Source organism: Dipodomys ordii, unplaced genomic scaffold, assembly GCF_000151885.1.
Source record: "Dipodomys ordii isolate 6190 unplaced genomic scaffold, Dord_2.0 Scaffold165, whole genome shotgun sequence".
Lineage (NCBI taxonomy): Eukaryota > Metazoa > Chordata > Mammalia > Rodentia > Heteromyidae > Dipodomys > Dipodomys ordii.
In genome coordinates, this window is record NW_012267381.1 from 2,118,940 (window position 1) to 2,137,096 (window position 18,157).

The 18,157-nt window shown below is 52.8% G+C and overlaps 1 protein-coding gene across 2 annotated transcripts in view; it reads right to left on the bottom strand.

Annotated features, from left to right (window-relative positions):
* Positions 1-1,283: 1,283 nt before the first annotated feature.
* The window catches only part of Crhr1 (corticotropin releasing hormone receptor 1), a 40,922-nt gene continuing 24,048 nt past the window's right edge, over positions 1,284-18,157 (bottom strand). The window contains exons 3-13 of one of the 2 annotated variants that reach the window (XM_013033248.1): positions 14,881-15,000; positions 10,136-10,221; positions 5,398-5,504; positions 4,552-4,672; positions 4,188-4,341; positions 3,842-3,902; positions 2,807-2,879; positions 2,497-2,582; positions 2,144-2,279; positions 1,903-1,944; positions 1,284-1,424 (exon numbers count right to left, since the gene is read on the bottom strand). In XM_013033248.1, coding sequence (XP_012888702.1) covers positions 1,284-1,424; positions 1,903-1,944; positions 2,144-2,279; positions 2,497-2,582; positions 2,807-2,879; positions 3,842-3,902; positions 4,188-4,341; positions 4,552-4,672; positions 5,398-5,504; positions 10,136-10,221; positions 14,881-15,000 — 1,127 coding nt within the window. The remainder of the gene's footprint in view (positions 1,425-1,902; positions 1,945-2,143; positions 2,280-2,496; positions 2,583-2,806; positions 2,880-3,841; positions 3,903-4,187; positions 4,342-4,551; positions 4,673-5,397; positions 5,505-10,135; positions 10,222-14,880; positions 15,001-18,157) is intronic. The other variant, XM_013033249.1, reaches the window with a different exon arrangement.

The following is an 18,157-nucleotide window of genomic DNA, read 5'->3' on the forward strand; positions in this document are numbered from 1 at the left end:
AGCTCTGCCAGGGTAGGGGGTGGGGCGCCACTTGGATCAGGTGTGAGTGGCACGTCTCCCAGGAACATAGCAGCGGCTCAAGGCAGGGACCTCTATTCTCAGAGGCAGCCCTTCCTCTCCCCTCCCCTCCCCCCCGCCAGCCCAGGCAGATGGCAGTTCTTCACAAATGTGGTTGAAAAGATAAATATTATTATTTACATCAGCCACTGACTCACAGCTGACACCCTGGTCTACCGGCACCCTTTACAGACCAACCCCCTGAACATTGATGGGGCCAGCCCATGTCTGGGATTGGAACATCCTGTCCTGGCCCAGGGCACCTGGGTAGGGAAGGAAGGTCCTTTTCCCTTTGCTCAGCTAGTAAGCTTCCCTAGAAACCAGTCCCTGAAGCCTGAGGACCCTCCTAGAGGTTTCTCCCTCTTCAAAGAGAGGCTGGGGGACACCCTGATTCTCCCTCACAGGTTCCTCAGTCTTCTCATCAGAAGTTTCGGCTTTTTGTTTTCTTGTGGTGCTAAGGATCAAACCCATAGGCTTGTGCATGCTAGACCAAGTGACCACTGAGCTATATCCTCACTTCCTCATCTTCTCTCAAATAGGGGGGGGATACCCCAAGACAAGAGGAGTCAGGAGTCAGGGTGAGGTAAGAGAAGCCAGAGTGGCCTGCAGGGTAGCAAATATCCAAGGGTGCAAGGCAGCAAGGCAGGGCATTTCTGGTGGCAGTGCCACAGCGCTGATGGTGCTCTGGTGGCTTGGGGGTGATTTCTAGTGATGTGGCCAGATGTCTCATGTCACCCGATCTAAGGTTCCTGACCAGTTATATAGCCTTTGCTCTCAGTGGGGTCCAAGGCATCACTAAGGCCAGGAGGTACAGGGATGCTGTCGTGAGTTTCCCATGATGCACTGGACCAAGGAGTGGCCTCCCCATAGTTACTGAGGACTCCAGGTCTCCAGTGGGGTTGGTCACTTTGTGCTCTTGAAGATAGTGCTTGGAGAACCCCCTGAACTGCTGTGGGGGTTTCTAGCTCCCCATCTTCAGCCTATTCCCGTTCTCCAGGGAAGATAGGGACAGTGGGGAGCCAGAGGCCTTGGGCCCAGCCCAGTGTTCCGAGGGGTTTTCTACTCCTCAGTCCAGAATTGCTTCTGGGCTGGGCTGGGTTGGGGGCTTCCCAGGCTCAGTGGGGGAGAGGGAGTAGGAAGGCTGTTTGCCTCCATAGATGACAGTCAGCGAGCTCATCCATCCTCTCCCTGGCTGCCGGTGTAAAGGCTGCTTCGTGGTCTGCAGCTCAGACAGCTGTGGACTGCTTGATGCTGTGGAAGCTGACCCGGGTAGGGGACGTGGGGATGGACATGGCGCGGGCTACACGGGCGCGGATGGAGTGCTTGTCCTGCCATCGATGCCACCTCTTGCGAATGGCAGAGCGGACCTGTGGGTACAGGGTAGAGCTTGACATCTCTAGGGGATTCCCTTCCTCGGGCCACCTCCAACCTCTGTCCAGATGTGCCGTGCACAGAGTTCGCTGGAGGTGGTGACACGTTCATCTTAGGAACACTAGTGGTTTGCATTTGTTGAGGCAATGCTCCTGAGTGAGCATGGGGCACCTGTAGTCTACATGACGGTGCCATCTGAGCCCCTACCCTCAGCCCCATGCTGTCTGTCCTGCCTCAGGGTTTTCAGACCCCTCCAGGAGAGACTGAAGCCCCCAAGCCAGCTACCTGAGGACAAAGGGGAGGCCTGCCATGGAAGGCTTGGATGGCCAAGGGCAGGAACCCTCCCAGAGCACCCAGCAGCAACACTCAGGGACCTGGTGGGGGAGAGGGGGTAATAGCCAGCCCGGGGCAAGAGGTGGGAGGGGGGGACAATCTCTAGTTATGTGGCCTCAGGCCCTAGTCCCAGACCCTCACCTCGCTGTTGAGGAAACAGTAAAACACAGACACGAAGAAGCCCTGGAGGGAGGACAAGAAGGGGGTCAGTGTCCGGTGCAGGTGGAGCCTCACCTGACTGGGCTGCTCCAGCCCTTCCCCCCTCCCAGCCTCTGCGTGGAGACTCCTCCCATCCCCCCGCCCCCCTTGCCCTCCGGAGAAGGTGCAGACCTGGCCCTTCCAGAGCTGGGGGCTGGGTAGAGTGAGTCATGGGCGGCTGTACCTGGAAGGATTCCAGGAAAGAGTTGAAGTAGATGAAGACGACTCGGGAGACCTCATCCTCCCCAGGGTTGACAAAGAACAGCATGTAGGTGATGCCCAGGAGGGGCAGCAGCACCAGTGTGGCCTTCACAGCCTTCCTGGGGAGTAGAGGGGGTGGGGACGAAGTCACAGGTCACCCAGCAGGGGTGGGGCTCTAGCTTGGTAAAGGAGGTGGGTCTGGGGAGGGAGGGGCAGCTCCTAGGAGTGACTGAGGCAGGGGGAGCTGCAGTGCAAGTGGACTAAAAAAAGACCCTGACTCAGAGGCCAAGAGACTGGAAGCCCCTTGGAGGGCTGAAGCAGGCAGCAGGCAGGTACCTGTACTGAATGGTCTCAGATGTGGTAGATGCCCGGAGTTTGGTCATGAGAATGCGGACGATGTTGAAAAGGAAGATAAAGTTGATCTACAATGTGGAGGAAGGGTGGTGAGACATGGACATGTTGTCGGGGTGGCTATTCCTCAATACTAGCCTCAGAACCCCTCTTCCCTCTCCATACTTGATGAACACCTGCACATTCCCAGACAGGGCCCCCCTCATTGGGCAGTACCCATTTTTAGGCAGAGGGATCCAGAGTAAGTTTCTATCTATCTATCTATGGATTGCCTGTCCTCCATCCAGGTTCTTACCAGCAGGACCAGGATCATGGGGCCCTGGTAAATGTAGTCAGTGTATATTCCAGGCCGTTTGCCAAACCAGCACCTGGAAGGTCAGAGGGAAGGAAGGGGTGGGGGTCATCTGGATTGGCTTTAGTGACACGGGGAATGTCAGCTCCTGTTAACACAGAGCCAGGCCCTGCGGTGAGATTGTGGGCATCCACAGTTCTGAGCCTGGCAATTGGTCCCATTGCAGTGCTTCAGTTATCCAACATGCAATGTGGGGCAGCATCTTCGGCTATGCGGTGTGAAGTAGGGAGCGAGCACTGAGGAACTGTGGAAAAGGCCACCCAGGAACAGGTGGGGCCCACCACATCACAGTTTCCTTGGTACCCGCCCCCTAACTCCTGGGTTGGGGGACCCAATGGGTGCTGGCGTTGTGGGATCCCAACACTTAGCAGTCTTTGAGTCTGGCCAATGGGAACCTGAATAACTTTAAGGGGAGAAACTTTACAGGTATGCATGGAGCAAGTGGTAGATTTGTCCCACATTATCTCCAGTTTCTGTCTAGTGAGCTCTAGGGAGTGGGTGACCAGAGGGTGAAATGGATGGAAATTCTATGTCCTTTTGGGACACAGATGTACAGTGGCTAAGATCTCAATGATTTCACACACCAGAAATTGAAGTATGTATGTGAAACCTCTTGATTTGTTGTTGTTGTTAAAAGCTGGTTTCTAAATCAAAATTTTAGAAAACAACACACAGGCCCAACTTATCTGTAAGCCAGCCCCTGCTGTTGTTCCTCTATGCAGTGCTTACTGCTTACCACTAGGTGGAGCTTCAGGGCTGCTCAGACCCATCTTCGTCTCTCTCTTCCCCGCCCCCCTTCTCTCTCTCCTCTCCCTTTCTCTCTCCTTTACCCTTCTCATACCTTCACCCCTCCCCCCAAAAAACAAGCAAAGAAGTCTGGGTCCTGACATAAAAGCAGAATGCTCCAAGGCCCTTGGGGAGTGCCCGGCAGTGCCAGACTCTTCCTGAACTTGGCTCAGGAAGAAGGAGGTGACTTACTTTTCATTGTCGTAGTATAGCTTCCCAATGGCCCAGGCCACGATGATGGGGAAAGGCACACCTGGGGGAGAGAGGGGCATTCCCAGAGCCCTTCAGTGGACACCAGGGGATGCCAGGCTCGGAGCACCCCAGGGAGGTTGCACAGGGCCTAAGGGTCAGGGTTTCTGGGGGCTGAATCTGAACTCAGCATGCTCATGATGCTCCCCCAGCCCCCAACCTCTACCCCTGAGAAGGGTGTGTACCACACCACCATGCCAGGGTGTCCTCCATCTCCTAGGCCGCAGCTGGCTGGCTTGATGGGGGAGAGGAGGGGAGGGGAGGCTGGGGCAAGGGAGGCCCAGCTCACCCCAGCCGATGCCAATGAACATCCACTTGCGTAGCCTGTCGGTGGAGTAAGTGAGCACAATGGCAGTGTGTAGGTAGCAGCCTTCGCCAAACATCCAGAAGAAGTTGGTCACGTGGAAGTAGTTATAGGCGGCTGTCACCAACCTGCACCAGCCCTGTCCCCCCCCCCCCAGAGGTGATGGTGAGCCTAGGGAAAGGGGGACAGTGGCAGCTCCCCACCCTGGGTATGGTCCTCCTTAGGGGTTTCTCTTCTGTTCTATGGGCACCAAGGGCCCCTGTCTGGCCCCCTCTGCAGGGCAGTGCCACCTCGGGGCCTCCTCAGGCCTTGGATTTGGCCTCATCCTGCTTCCTTTCTTAAGACGTACCACATTGCTCTGGTGGACCTCAGGGCTCATGGTGAGCTGGACCACGAACCATGTGGCATTGCGCAGGATGAAGGCCGAGATGAGGTTCCAGTGGATGATGTTTCTCAGGCACCGGATGCTCCTGGACAGCAGGGGGCAACAGGAGAAGAGCGGGGATGAGGGACAGGTGCCAGCATCATGCCAGTCCTGATACATAAATGACAGAACTGAGGCTCAGAGCGAGCGGGGCTGACGGGGCCAGGTCAACCCAGAGAGGAGGCAGCAAGGCAGCCCTGGTGCTTCATGCTTTCCCAGCTGTGGCTACCCAGACATAAACTCTGGGACAGAGCCTAAAGCCAGGCCTGCTCCTTACTGGGGGTCCCCTCCTACTCCCTGGGGCTCTAGGACTGCAAGTCAGAGGGTTGTCAGGCATAAGAGGTCTTCAACAGGAAGCCCTCCCTCCAGCTCTCAGCGCCATGCTCCATTCCTGCCCCCACTTGGGTCCGGGCAAATCTGAACCCAAAATAGCATGTCACTCCATGGAGCCCCCATCTCTATGGATCCACCTGACTGGTCACCCCAGAAGGGTAGAGACCAGCCTCCGTGTGAGTAACAAAGGCAGGTGTGAGTTTTGTCCCTCCCCCATGCTGCACCTCCCCACCCCTGTGGCTTCTTGGAAGCAGGCAGAAATAGACCCAGGAGACCAGAGACTCCCATAGATTCTGGTCCAGTCCGTGGACAGGGAGGGTTAGGGTGCCCCCTTTTTAGTCCCTCCCACTCCAAGGCTTCCTGGGGATGCAGGAGCATCTTCTGTCCATCTTCTTCAGGGCACAAGGACAGCAGGAGGCAGTCCCCAAGCCTTCTTACCTGAGCCGCAGAAAGAGGATAAAGGCCACGAGGAGGGCCACCAGGGAGATGCAGTGGCCCAGGTAGTTGATGATGACAGCGATGTGGTAATGCACCTTGCTTTTCTTCTGTGGCAGGAGAAAGGCAGAGGTCAGGTGGGGAGCGGCGGAGGTGAGGCGGAAGAGAGGCAGAGGTGAGGTAGGAAGAGGCAGAGGTGAGGCGGAAGAGAAGCAGAGGTGAGGTAAGAAGAGGTAGAGGTGAGGTGGAAGAGAGGCAGAGGTGAGGCTCCCACATAGCTGCACCTCATGTCACTGTATGGACAGAGCCTGGGGTGGCGGGGACAGAGTATGCAATGATGACAGGGCTTGTCCCCTGCTGAGCCCCTCTGTGTGTCAAGCATGTCCCACCTACTTGAGGACAGTTTGTCCCTGAATCGAAGGCTCTGTCCCCAAATGCTGTGTTATTGGACAGATGTAGGCTGAACCAAATCCCTGTGACACAGAGTTCCTGGTGCCCACCCCCTGTGTGCTGTTCTGCTCACAGCTGCCCATGTTCCTATTCTGTCCTAATGCCAGGGCTCCAGTGGGTGCAGAGACTCCAGCTTCTGGGACCTCTTTCTTCCTCCCCCACCTTGGATTGAGTCCCCATCTTTCTGGCTGCGCTGATGATCTGCAGCAGCCTGATGCTCCTATTCCCCAGGAGAGAGAGGGGCAGCCCTGGGGATGGAACTAGACTGCACACAGGATCCTGAGGACCCCAGTTCTCCCCTCCCCTGGCTGCTCCAAGGGGCTAGGCTGCTCCAAGTGAATGTGTATACTGGTACTGGGGCTTGAACTCAGGGCCTGGGCGCTGTTGCATAGCTTTGTTTTACTCAAGGTTGGCATTCAACCACTTGAGCATTAGCTCTACGTCTGGAATTTTATCCTTGGGGATAAAAGTCTAATGGACTTGTCTTCATGGGCTGGTTTCAAACTGTGATCCTCTGATCTCAGCTTCCTGAGTGGCATGGGCCATTAGTGCCTAGGTACAGATGGTTTTCTTGTTTGTCATCTCTTCAAACCCTCAAGGAGAACCCAGAGGCAGAGGTGGAAGGGTATCTCCATCTTATTGTGCAGAAAAAGATTCAGAGATAGGTTCACTCGCTCAACGTTGCCCAACTTGAACTATAAAACTGCCTCATACCTGCACATACAGATTGGCAAGAGGCTAAGAACATAAGGCAAGGTTCTGCCCCAAAGCGGGGGACTAGGAGGTCCTTAGTGCCCACAGATATTAGCAACACACAGGTGCTGGGAAGCCAAGCTCACAGAGGCCAGTTCAACTTTTCAAAGCCCTTGAGGACCTCCAGCCTTTTCTGGACATTCCCATCTGAACTGCAGAATCCACAGCAGTCAGAGCTGGTCCTCATCAGCCCTACCCATCATCTAGAAGAGAAAACTGAAGACCATGCTCATCCAAGAACAAAAGAATGCCTCGGGGGGCGGACACATAGCAGGCATCCACCAGGGCACTCTCTCGCTCTCCTTGCTTGCTGCACCCCTTGCTCTAGGAGGCCCAAGAGGCTGGCATAGAGACCATCTGGGGGCAGGGGTATGCAGGAACATGGCAGGAAATCATATTAGCAACTCAGGCCGCATCCAGGAAGTGTGAGCGGAGGTGTGAGCAGAAGCAGGACAGCAAGAGGAGGGGAGAGGGGCTGTCCTGCCATGAAGAGTGCTTACAGAGAACCTCAAAGGCCTCTAACAGCTGCTAGGATCCTAGCTAGAGGTTCCTGAACATCTGCACATGCCACAGCCTGTCTGGAAGCTGGTACTTGACTTTATTAAAATTTCCACAAATCTGGGCTGAGAAGCCCCTGGGTCATAACAACATCTGTGAAGGCAACACATGCGACACCCCTGCTTCATTCACAGGCCCAGGGCAGCCCACTGTGTGGGTGTCAGGAAGCCCCTCTGTCAGGGCCTCTGCCTTGGGCCCCAGTTGGGATATGCCTAGGTCACTGGGTTTGGAGGAGTCATTTATTAAGCATCTACTGTATACTGAGCACTCTACCAGACTCTTACCAATGTCATTGACTTTCTTTTTTACAAGTGAGTCCTTGCATCTGTTTTTCCATGAAAGAAGATGCATCATTCGCCCAAGCCCAGTAGCTGGCAATCAGCACTTGGGCCAGCCTGGCTTGAAAGTCTCTCTTCTCAGCTGGGCACTGTAATCCTAGCTACTCAGCAGGCTGAGACCTGAGGATGGTGATTCAAAGCCAGCCCTGGCAGGAAAGTCCAGGAGACCCTTATCTCCAGTTAACTACCAGGAAACTGGAAGTAGAACTGTGGATCAAAGTGTTAGAGCACCAGCCTTGAGCAAAAAAGCTCAGGGACAATGCCTAGAACCTGAGTTCAAAACCTGTAACTGACTCCTCCCACTCAAAAAAAAAAAAAAGTCCCTCTTCTCCCTGAACCTATGATGCATTTCTTAGGACTAGAAACAGAGGCACTCTCTAGAGAGCTGTCCTGCAGGCCCGGCCCAGGATTATTGGGAGCTCACAAGGGCTTTTCTTCACAAGGGTCAAAGGAGAGAGAGGATGGAACAATCCAGGATAAAGGCTTATTTGACTCCCTGAGGTGCTGGGCCCACGGGGTGCAAGCTCTGTCTCTCATCTGCTGCTGCACAAGCTGATACAATCCCAGAGCTGAGAGGACAGCTGTAGAAATGACAGTGGACACCCCGAGAGACGGCTGCTGCTGTGATATGAATGTGCCCCCCCAAATTTCGATCCCCAGTGCAGAGGTGTTTGGGTGATGGGGGATATCACGTGACAAGGCAGTTAGTGCTGTCATCTCTGGAGAGACTCTGTGGGAATGGCTTCCTTTCAAAAGGCAGGTTTGGTCCATTTGTTTTCTCTGCCCCTCTCTGCTCTTCCACCATGGGATGACGAAGCAAGGAGGCTTTTGCTTCAAGAAGGCCTTTATAAGACATCAGCCCTTGACCTTGGCTATCCCAGCCTTCAGAACCATGAATGAATCAATGTCTGTCCTGTTACTGCAGCACAAAACAGACCAACTCAGACATGCTGAGATGAATGCATACCATGACGCCCAGACAGACCAGCCAGTGACACTGAAAAACCTCCAGTACCAACCAGACATCTGGCCACCACTCTTTACAGACAGTAACACCTTGAGAGACACCCCTGCCCCACAACACTGAAAGGTGGCTAGCAATACCCCAAGAAAAATCCAACCACATTCTAAAGGGTAGTCAATGACACTTGGGAGGAAATGCCAACAACATACCAAGGGACAGCAAAAGATCCTCTAGGAGATGCCCAGTGACACCTAGGAACAGTGACTGCCACAGAGACCCACCAAGAACTGGAGAAGAAGCTGATGTCCAAAGCATATGTGAGCAAAGCCCAGCTTGGGGTCCCAGCCAAGAAGCCACTGCTTGCTAGAGTCTGGTCATCAAGGGCATAGCCCCCCACAGCCACCTTTCTCAGGGTCCCCAACCTCTGCTGGCTGGAGACCATTGGTGAATACATCGGTGGACATGGCGTCCCTTTCCTCTGGTTGCTGACTTGCTGGGGCTGTCCCTTACATACTCTCCTTCAGGGTGTGGGGTATCACTTCTTCCTATTACCAGGATGAGCTATTCTCAGCCCCATCTGCTTTGGGCCACACAGCAACCTCCAAACCCCAAACAGACTGCCCACCAATCCATGATGTTTCCACTATTCTGCCAACATGTGTGTAGGGAACTCATGAGAGGCAAATCCCCCAATCCTTCTTCACATAACCTTGCTGGAGGAGAGAGGAAGAGACTCCAACCCAGGCAGAGCTGGAAGAAAGGGATGCTGAAGTCAGTGAGCCTGCTGGGCATTTTTGGTGGCACTGGGATTTGAACTCAGGAGCTTGTGCTTGCTAGGCAAATGTTCTTCCACTTAAGCCAAGCTATGCTTTTTAGTTATTTTCCAGATAAGATTGAATTCTTGACTGGGGTTGGCTTTGAATGCAGTCCTTCTACCTAGACCTTCCCTTAGCTAGGATTTGCCCATGACTAACCTTGGTCAAACATTTGAGACCTTATCCAAAAAATAAGTAAAGCATAAAACCAGCTGGAGGTGTGATTCAAGTTGTAGAGCACCCATCTCGCAAAGATTTGAATGTAAAGCCCTGAGGTCAAATCTCAGTACAAAGGAAGGAAGGAAGAAAGGAAGGAAAGAAGGAAAGGTGAAGGGGAGAAAAGAAGGAAGGGAGGGAAGGAGGGAGGGAGGGGGAGAGGGAAGAAGGGAAGAAGGAAGGAAAACAGCTCCCTTTGGGTCTAGAATCCAGTGGATAGCAATAGGGGTGGGAGGGAGAATTCACTGAATTTCCATTTATGGTGTTTGGATTTTGTATTATGTGGTAACAATGGCTATTCAAAAACATTAAAAAATTTCCAAGGATCTTTTCTATCCCTGGTGGTGATATAGGCCCTGGGAGCTGTGCCTTGATATTTCGCTTAGATTTGGGGGAATGGAAACAGATGGGAATCTCCTGATCATCTGTACCCCAGCCCTGCCTCAAGGCACCCAGCACAGGCAGCTGCTTATGAGTGTGGCTAGAAGGGAGGAACAGGGTCCCGGCTCTCTAGCAGCTCTCAGCTAGCTGCCCTGGGGCTGGGCTTCCACATCAGCCTCTAGCTCCCTGACCGCCAGCTAGCCATGTGGCAGGCATCCAGCTCAGGCTGGCAGCCCTGAGCCCTGAGTGCGGGGGCCCTGGCTCACCTCCTCATTGAGGATCTCCTGGCACTCGGAGTAATTCACACGTGCAGCCCAGCTGCCGTTGGCCAGGCACTCCCGGTAACCATTGTCTGGGAAAAGAAGAGAGACCATGACAGAAGAACAGCCTAGCATCTGCCTGTTCATTCAGCTGTCCATCTGTCTGTCCATCTGAGCAGCACAGGATCTGCTGGCTGGGGCCTGAAGCAAAGCTGGGAAGGAATGTGTAAAGATTCTTCTGTTTCTTTTTGCCCACTGGCCCCACACAGGGCTACAGTGGTGCCCTAATACCAGCTCATGGGGCCATGGCTCTTTCCACTTAAGGTGGCCCGATCATGCCACAGCATTGTTCATGGACAGAGTTGGCCAGCTCTGGACTGCTTCCCCCAAGTCCTTTTGTGGCGGTAGATTTCATGGTGGGTGCTCTTCTGAGATGCTCCTATCCTGGGGCCCTGTTTGCCAGCAAGAATAACCAGATCAAGACTCACATGGAAGGATATGTGCTAACAGCCCATGTGGCCAATTGAACAGCAGAACAGCCCGTGCTGGAGGTTTCCATGGGTAATCCTCATGTGGGAGTGTTTCATGTAGGGTCAGTGGGAGCCTCACAGGACAGGTCTTGGGGGAAGGCCTCATGGCACATTTAAAAGGTCGTGGGGCAGAAAATTACAGGTGATGGGGCTGGGAAGATGGCTCAGTGGTAGAGTGCTTGCCTTGCATGCCTGAGACCCTGGGTTCAATTCCTCAGCACCACATAAGCAAAAAGAAAAAACCCGGAAGTGGTGCTGTGGCTCAAGTGGTAGAGTGCTAGCCTTGAGCTGAAGAGCTGAGGGACAACGCCCAGGACCAGAGTTCAGGCCCTATGACCAGACCCCCCAAAAAATGAAAATTACAGGTGACGTCACTCAGGGTGGTTCTCACTTGACAGACAGCTTATGAGGGATTTACTATGCTGTTTCTCGTCTGGCCCCTGGCATTGGGGAAGAAGGCAGAATGGCAGCTTAGAGACAGCACGATCTGTGCAGCTGTCAGCCTGGACTGCAGCCAGAACCTGTCACCTTAGGAGCTGTTGGGGGGAGGATTGACTACAATTCCTGGCTTTAGGGCTTTGGGAGGGGCAGGGAAGCTCCAAAGAATCCATCTCAACCTCCTGCCCAGCCCCCTCAAGCACTAAGGTCCTCAAATCCAGTAGAGAAGGGACCAAGGAGGTTCTAAATTCTGTTCCATGTCCTCTGCTGGTAAAAGCCACTTACCCTACCAAGGCCTTCTCTGGCATTAGTGGCTCTGTTTCCTTGAATTAATTCTGACTCTAAGCAGCACTGGCTACAAGAGGCATTGGGCCCTGAGCTGTTTCTGCTGAAGTCTCCGTTACTGTGGCCTCTCTGTGGCTCCTGCTGCCCTAGGGTGCTGGACCACAGCTGAGGAAGTGGCCTGAATCCCAGTCCTTGGGCCTGGAGCCCTGCAGGGGCTCTCATATATAGTGTCAGGCCTGCTTTAGCAGCTCCCTAATGACCATGAGCCAAGGGGTCACCAGACAGTTGGCAGCATCAGGACCAGAGAGAGATGTGAAAGGGGACTGGGGGGAGTTGATGCATGCCAGGACAGGGGATTGTGGCCTGGCTTTGGAGACTTAACAACTGTGGCTTCCTCTCTAACCAGAGGAGCTGCTCAGGCTGTAGAGAGCATGCAGGAGTCAGACTCCATAGATTTTTTTTTTTGTCGGTCGTGGTGCCTGAACTGTGGGCCTGGGCGCTCAAGGCTAGTGCTCTACCAGTAGAGCCACAGCACTACTTCCCAGCTTTTTCTGCTAATGTGGTGCTGAGAAATCGAATCCAGGGTCTCATGAATATGAGGCAAGCACTCCACCACTGAGCCACCTTCCCATCTCTGATGGATTTTTTTTAATAGCTCTGTCCAGCTTCACTGTAAGGAAACCCAAGTTCCAGGAAGAGCTGTGCTCTGGGCAGGGTTTAGTGACAAGACGACAGATACTCTTCTAATGAGCGCTTGTTAAGTGAAGACAAAACCCACTGCACACATCCAGAGCTAAGTGCTCAGCAATGGGGTGTTCTGGAAGGTCTGTGGACAGGATGGGATGTGGAGGCTAGGAGCCAGAGGAGTGCAGGGTCTGCTGTGGGTAAGAAATGCTTTGCAACCAGAAGCTGCAAAGAAAGGGGCAGTCAGAGGGAAGGGCATGAGGTCATGTGACCTTGGGTAGCTCACTCCTTATCTGTCAGCCAGAAAGATTTTTTTTTGGGAGGGTCGGACCTGGGGCTTGAACTCTGGGCCTGGGCATTGTCCTTCAACTCTTCAGCTCATAGTACTCTACCACTTCCTGTTTTCTGGTGGTTAACTGGAGATAAAGAGTTTCACAGACTTTCCTGCCCGAGTTGGCTTTGAACTGAGATCCTCAGATCTCAGCCTCCTGAATAGCTAGGATTACAAGCATGAGCCAAGCCACCAGAGCCTGGCTCCAGAAAGATCTTGATAGCAATTCTCACCTCGCTGGCTGAGCATTTTTTAGTTAACAAGTGCACAGTGCCTGTAAGTGTACCTGACATATGGTGTAGGCTGTTTTGTTTATTATTATTGTCTCTGAGCTGTATTTATATAACCTTACATAACACTGGGAACAAGTCACTTGTCCTTATCAAAGCGGAGGCAGGGGGTCTAGATGGAGATTGTGGAGAAGTCCCCTCTGTTCTCTCTCCTTACACCAATTTGGGATTGGATACCTGGAGTTGGTCTCTAGGTCAGCCTATCCCAAGCAGCAGGCTTTGGCCTCCTGGGATGAGCTGACCCCCAAAGGCAAGGAGCCCCCACAGAGAGGATTCAACCTCCTTGTCTCTAATTGTTGAACTGAGCAGTCTTCCTGAAGGATCATGGGAAAGTGGATATTTTTGGAAATGTTTCCCATCCTCCTGAACATCCAATGCAGCAGGAGGGATGGCACAGAGGAGAAGCCTAGAAGTAAGTCCTGGCAATAAATGAATTAATGAGTGCCTAATGATTAGGTATAGCTCTGCTTCCCCACTCACTGATACCAGTGGGCACGGTCATCTGGCTCTGAGGGCACCTGCAAAGGCGGGGCGGGGGGGGGATGCTTCCAGCCCTGGAATTCTCACTCTGTTAGGGATGGACCAGCACCCCTAGGGAGGGACCAGAAGGAAAAGTGAGGGAGCCCAAAGGGAACTTCACCCCAACCCCCACCCATCCTGCAAGTGGAAAAACTGAGGCTCAGGGGTGGGAGGGACTGCTGAAGGCAGGGCTGACACACATCTAATCACGACGTTCTGAGAAGGTTTCCAAGTATCTAGGGGTGCAGAATGAGAATAACCCTTGAGAATGTGAGTGGAGGGTGCTTGTGGGAGTGGCCAGGGTCAGTCAGGAGCAACAGGATGTCCCATGTGAAGTGTGACAGCTCAACTCTGGGACTGGGGCTAGACATCAGGCTGCCTAAGACTGGGCCATGGTGCTTGGAGAGAAACAGGGCCCCTGCTGGGTTGGCCTCTGTGCGGGGAGGCAGAGGATTTGGCATGGGTTACAGAGCAGTGAATGGGCTGGGGCACCAGGACTTGTGACTGCCTTTAAGCTCCGTGACCTTGCATGGTATTAACCAATCTGGGCTTCAACTAGCTACTAAATTGCAATCTGGTTGACAGTACATCCTAAGCTCTCCTTGGCCTTTTAGACTGTTCTCCCCCTTCTTCCTACCCGAGACTCTACTCCCCTCCTGCGTTTTTTCTCCTCTCAGGGTCAGGGCATGGCTATAGATGCATAAAGCTACTTGATCTGGCTCTTCCATCCTTCTGTTCTGCTGTAGCACCTCTCGGGGACTCTCTCAGGCCCTGAACCTTCTAGTCTGTAGCCCTAATCCATGGGGAAGGGGAAGGGGGGAGAATTTGGCAGTCATGAATTGTAAGAAATCTTTAGATTGGTCACCTAACTTCTAATTTTCAGATAAGGGGGCAGAAGGGGACATGTGTTGAAGTCACACAGTGGGTCTTTGATGGGATCACCTGGTATCTGCATTCAACTTCAATACCCCATTGGGGTGTTGAGTTCCGACCCACAAGCTTCAAGGGTTTACACAGGGGGCCCCAGGGATCTGGGCTGCCAGTCTCCCTTGGGCCCCTAGCCTGCAGCTGCTCTTCTCTTGCTAAGCAGGGACCTGAGTCACTGACAAGAGAAAGCAAATTAATTCTGAGGGTGGCAGGTGCTATCTCAAGAAGCTGCAAAGCCTGGCACAAAGTTCAGGTCTTGGGAGTGAGGTGTTTACCTGGGGATCAAGTATCCGAACAGCCCTGGGTCAGCTCTGCCCCACCCTCAGCCATCTGCAGACCTGGGAAGCAACTCAGCCCCATCCCCCCAACACTCTGGGAGCCCTGCCACCTGGCTAGCAGCCTAGGGAGGCCTTGGAACATCTTTGAACTCAGGCTATTCTGATAGTTTCTGCCCTACCTCAGGGGGGTAGTTGACGCCACTGGACTAACTCAGTTTGTTAACACAGGAGAAATGTTCCAGACAGACCTGTCATTCCAGCTCCACCTTTTAGCAGCTGGTGACCTTGACCTTAACCTCTCTGGACCTTGTTCTGAGGCTTTAATTCTATACCAGGTGACAGTGTTTTCTTGTAAGGAACAAGCACAGAGCTGGCCTTCAGTGTTATTGCTATTATCTCTCCCATTTCCAGAATCCCCCATCCTCTCCCACCTCCCAGAGCACGGTCCACCCTCTAGCTTCTTCCTTACTTGTGGTGTTGTAGCGGACACCATAGAAAAACGCGGGGCAGGGCCGAACCACCAACTGCCCTGCAGGGCTCCGGGGCCAGCAGGTGCCAATGAGGTCCACGGAGGCATTGCACTGTAGCCCTGAGGACAAGAGAGAGAGAGAGAGGGCTGATGAGGCACAATGAGACCCCTCCCTAAGCAGCCAGAGGTCCCTCCAGAATCCTGCTCATACCCCCACTAGCTCACACTAACCCATCAGCTAGGGACCACAGCAATAGCCCACGTGCAGACATGAGCTCATTCTATGCCAGGGGAAAGAATATGCTACTGGTGATAGGACACCAGGGAGTCAGTGTGGGTTCCAGAGCAGAGGAACACAGAGATGTCTGGAGGTAGGGCTGAAAGGTAAAGATCTGGCTGTATGTCTCACGTCCCCTATCCTGCAGCCTGATGATACTTCTCTTTGCCTCTCCCTCTTTCGGTGACAGACTAGAGTTGCAAAACTTTAGAGGAACACCTAAGAAGAAGCACAGCCTGCCACAGTCAGAACCCTTTGAAACCAAACAACATCTGGCCGGACCCCACAGAGAATCAGCAAAATGGGCTTGACCTAGCTTCCAGCTGGCCTGATGTCCACACTTATTGAATGTGTTGTTTGCACCCCGGTCTGTGCTGGCAATGAACAGCAACTCTGGGCTCATGGTTTCAGAATAGGCTCTGCTACTAACTTTCTGTGCAACCATAAGCAAGATGCTTATCCTCTTATGAATTCAACCACTTGGTTAAATTAGATATGAGAGAGAGAGAGAGAGAGAGAGAGAGAGAGTGTTACTAGGGATGGAACCTAGGGCCTCAGGCATGGCAGATGGATGCTCTATCACTGAACTATACCCCCAGTCCTGGGGCTTGAACTCAGGGTGCTGTCCCTTGAGGCTTTTTGCTGAAGGCTAGTGCTCTACCACTTGAGCCACAGCTCCACTTCTGAGATTTTTGGTGGTTAATTGGAGATAAAAAGTCTCATGGATGTTCCTACTCAGACTGGCTTCAAATCACGATAATCAGATCTCAGCCTCCTGCGTAGCTAGGATTACAAGTGTGAGCCACTGGCACCTGGCTAGCCAGATGTTTTTGACTCTACATAGAGGGCTCATTCTATCATACCACATTGTGTGGCAATAAGAGGTGGGGACAGATGAGGGGACATTTATTGAAAAGGGGGAACTGTGTGCCAGGCACATGTCTACACAGCCAGGCAAAGGGAAAATTACATGGGATGTGATGAGGAGGGCCCAGAAGTGCCTAACACACACACACACACACAGAGTCAGTTAGATTAGCATCTACCCACCTTTCTTCCCTGATCTTCAGAGAGCAGGTGCACAGATAGAAGGACACTGACCACAGTCAGCACCAATCTAGAGCTAAAGCAGGGGCCAGCCAAGACAGCTGGGTCTCCTGGGCCAGAGGACGACCTAGCTTTCCTAATGCCCCATCTTCTAGGGACCTAACAAGAGCTCTGGCCACACTCACAACTAGTCCTGGGATGTGGGGACTCTCCAATGAAGGGTAGGTGTGTTCTGTGTCCTCAGGTTAACAACTAATTCCCTAGCACCTTTATTCTTTTTTTTTTACTGTTATTTTAAAGATGATATATACAGAGGGGCCACATTTTTTTTGGACAATGTCACCCCTAAGCTTGCCCTCTCCCAGCACTAGCACCTATTTTGACTTTTTTTTTTTTGTCAGTCATGGGGCTTGAACTCTAGGCCTGAACGCTGTCCCTCAGCTCTTCAGCTTAAGGCTAGCGCTCTACCACTTGAGCTACAGCACAAAAACCACTGGTTTTCTAATGGTTTATTGGAGACGAGTTTCACAGACTTTCCTGCCCAGGCTGGCTTTGAACCACGATCCTCAGATCTCAGCCTCCTGAGTAGGTAGGATTACAGGTGTGAGGCACCGGTGCCCGGCTCTATTTTGGCTCTTGCACCACCTGTCCACGTGGGCTTCAGTTATATTTAACAGAGAAGTAAACTGAGGCCCACATAGTTACTGGGCTTGTTTGACCCTAGGTATTTAGTAACTAAACATGGGGCTATCTAAAGGCCAGGGTGGGTTTTGACGCTGAGCTCTTCCCACAGCCACACAGGGGCCCAATCCCAGCTGCTGCTCCTCTCAGCAACATTGGTCTGCACCCATCTGGGGCCCCAGATCCTGCGCATGGCCCTGTGACCCTCCCTCTTGTCACTAGGTGGAGGTGGAGCCGGGAACCCAGTGGAAGATGCGACCTTAAATTAAGAACCCAGAAAATCCTGGAGGAAATTAAAGACTGTGAGACAGGAAGGAGAGACTGCAAGAATGGGAAAGACTAAATGAAAGGGACCAGGGGACAAAGGTGCCCTTCCAGAATTGACCAACGCGCCCCTCTTGGACTGGATCTGTGGGCAGGGCTAATGGGGGTGGGGTTATATGTGCAAGGGCCAATCAGGAGTGACGAACGAGCTCCTGGAAACACCATTTGAACTTCAACTAAGAGGTCAGGAGAGTGCAAAGAGATGAGCTGGACCTCAGAGACCAAGAACAGGGTGCAAGGCAGCCTCTCAAGTAGGGAAAGATCTCAGGTCCCTAGGTGATCCAGCAGAGCAGGGGCTCCGAAGGGGACAGGTGTGTAGGAGTTGGGAAGGGGACCAACATCTCTTGAACACTGCTGTACACCAGACACCGTGAAGGGAGCCATGCATTAAGAAATTCATGCCACTCACGCCAGCCACGCAACCAACCACTCTCTGAGTGGAGAAGGAAGGGATGGGAAGGCAAGTGATCAACGAGAGGAGACAGGAAGGACATAGAGGCAAAAAGACCCTAAGGATAAAATAGGGAAAGGAAGTCAGGTCTCGACTGATCATGCCTGTAATCCTAGCTATTCAGGAAGCCAAGACCTGGGGAAGTCAAGTCCATGAGACAATTAATGGACTTCAAGTAATCGTCCACATGGCAGAAGTGGAACTGTGACTTAAGTGGTAGAGCACCGAGCCTTAAGCAAAAACAAACAAAAAATAACAATAACAAGAAAAGGTGAGGAGAGGCCCCAGGATTAGTACCAAAAAATTAAGTAAGTAAATAAAATTTAAAAAAGGAAAGGCGAAGGTAATTTCAGAGGGCAGGGTGGGTGTGTATAGGAAGAAAGTAGGAAGTCTCCAGCGTCTCAAGTCTATTGGCCATAGACTTCAAGGTAAGGCCACTCAAGTTCAGGACCCTCCAGGGTCCATTGCCACAACACTCAGCCTCTTCTGCATTCCTG